This window comes from Polistes canadensis, unplaced genomic scaffold (assembly GCF_001313835.1).
Source record: "Polistes canadensis isolate GaletaPanama2010 unplaced genomic scaffold, ASM131383v1 scaffold_395, whole genome shotgun sequence".
In the NCBI taxonomy this organism is placed as follows: domain Eukaryota; kingdom Metazoa; phylum Arthropoda; class Insecta; order Hymenoptera; family Vespidae; genus Polistes; species Polistes canadensis.
This window is the reverse complement of record NW_014569942.1, coordinates 57596-59417: the sequence shown is the minus strand read 5'-3', so window position 1 is coordinate 59417 and position 1822 is coordinate 57596. Positions and strand designations below refer to the sequence as shown.

The 1822-nt window shown below is 23.6% G+C and overlaps 1 protein-coding gene across 8 annotated transcripts in view; it reads right to left on the bottom strand.

Moving 5' to 3' along the window:
* The window catches only part of LOC106792226 (spondin-1-like), a gene marked incomplete at its 5' end in the record, with an annotated part of 8274 nt that overhangs the window by 2631 nt on the left and 3821 nt on the right, over nucleotides 1-1822 (bottom strand). For 7 of the 8 annotated variants that reach the window (XM_014758479.1, XM_014758483.1, XM_014758475.1 and 4 more), the window contains 2 exon segments: nucleotides 400-745; nucleotides 1203-1365. In XM_014758479.1, coding sequence (XP_014613965.1) covers nucleotides 400-745; nucleotides 1203-1365 — 509 coding nt within the window. 8 annotated transcript variants of the gene reach the window in all.

Below are 1822 nucleotides of genomic sequence, written 5' to 3'. Positions count from 1 at the left end.
TGTATAATATATAATATATAAATGTATATATATTTATATATATATATTGTATATATATATTGTATATATATACAATAATATATATAATATATAATAGAGAGAGACATACACATATATATATATATACAAATATTCAGTGCAAGGATTTGCGACAAACGGTGCAGGTATCGTCGTAACATGATTATTATTTATGAAAAAAGAATTATTATATTAATGATATGATATCTAATTGTTAGTATTTAAAAAAAAAAAAAACAAAAGAAGGATGCTTAACATAGTAAAAGATATTATCATAATGTTATTAGCAAAATCATGATAATTCGTTTGAATAATTTTCTATGATTTTGAATTCTTTTTTTTTTATGAATGAAAATTTTCATTTCATTTTATCGTTCGTACCTGCAACCATTCCTCGTTTACCTCGACATCCGCTTCATCACCCTCGTAAGACATATTGTTATCGTTTCCTTCCATGACCTTGTCGTTTTCCTCATTCACTGAAGAATTTCTTACCTCATCCTGATCTTCATCTGTACAAGATTCATTATCACATTCGATATTCTGTTCAAGTTCCGGACCATTTTGTTCATAATTGCATTGTTTTCTATGCTGTTTGTGTAGGAAATTACGTGAACGTGCCCTTACTGCAGGACCACAAGTTGCTGTACAAGAACTCCATTCACTCCATTCGGTTAAAGTACACTTTTCACTACCCAGAATACCAGAATTGTGACCATTATTTCCACTAAGAATAATATTATTAATTATTTATTACATCAAAATATCTTTTTGAAATATATTATAAGATCATTTTTTGTATATATTTATATATCATACAGAATGTTTAATATATATAATAATAGGAAACACAAAATTAATTAATAAAGTTCATATAAATATATGTTTCATTAAGTTATATACTTTTACAAGTGAATAGAAGAAGACATACAAATAATTAACATACAATTCATATAAATATATATATTTTTATATATATAAGTTATTTAATTATTTTTATGTCTCTCCTAGAAACCCCATATTATGTCTTATTAGATGTATGAAACTTTTAAATTATTTTTGTTTTAAAAGAAAAATTAATATTCCAAATATATATATTCTAACATTTTGTATATATTATTAATTATTTAATTTTTTAATTTGTTTTAGTTTAATAATATATATATTTTAATGTATTCCCTTACCATTCTTCTTCGTAACAATTTATCCTACTCGTTAACAGTACGTTACATTTGTTAATTACAGCAGCAGTTATGTTGTGATACTGTCGTTGTCTTAGTTTACTACCTCTACCACATGTTACTGAACATTCGCTCCAACCACTCCAAGAACTTACTCTGCATGCTTCTACAAATTTAAATGAGATTATTATTTTTTCAAGTAAATAATTCATTAACATCGTTATTTATAAGGGTATTTTTTTTTACAGTTAAAACACTTAACTCATTATTTAAAAGCATAAGTATAAAGTTATTACAGAAATAAATTAAATTAATATTCAAACATATAAAAAGTATTTGTTTTTTAATCAAAAAAAAAAAAAAAAGTAGAAGAAGAAGAACAAGAGGATTTTCTAAAAGTTTTATATAATCAGTGATGCAGGATTATTATCAGATTTAAGCTTTTATAGTTTACCTCTCCTTCAGTTAAAATCCATTATTATTTTGATTGCTTAAGGAATACTTTTCAAAATTATTAAAGGAGATACACGAAGCACAATATATTTTTATCGTTTCATTTTCTTTTTTCTATCTCTTTAAGTTTATTAATTATTATATTTTTTCTTTTAACTCTCAAATTTATT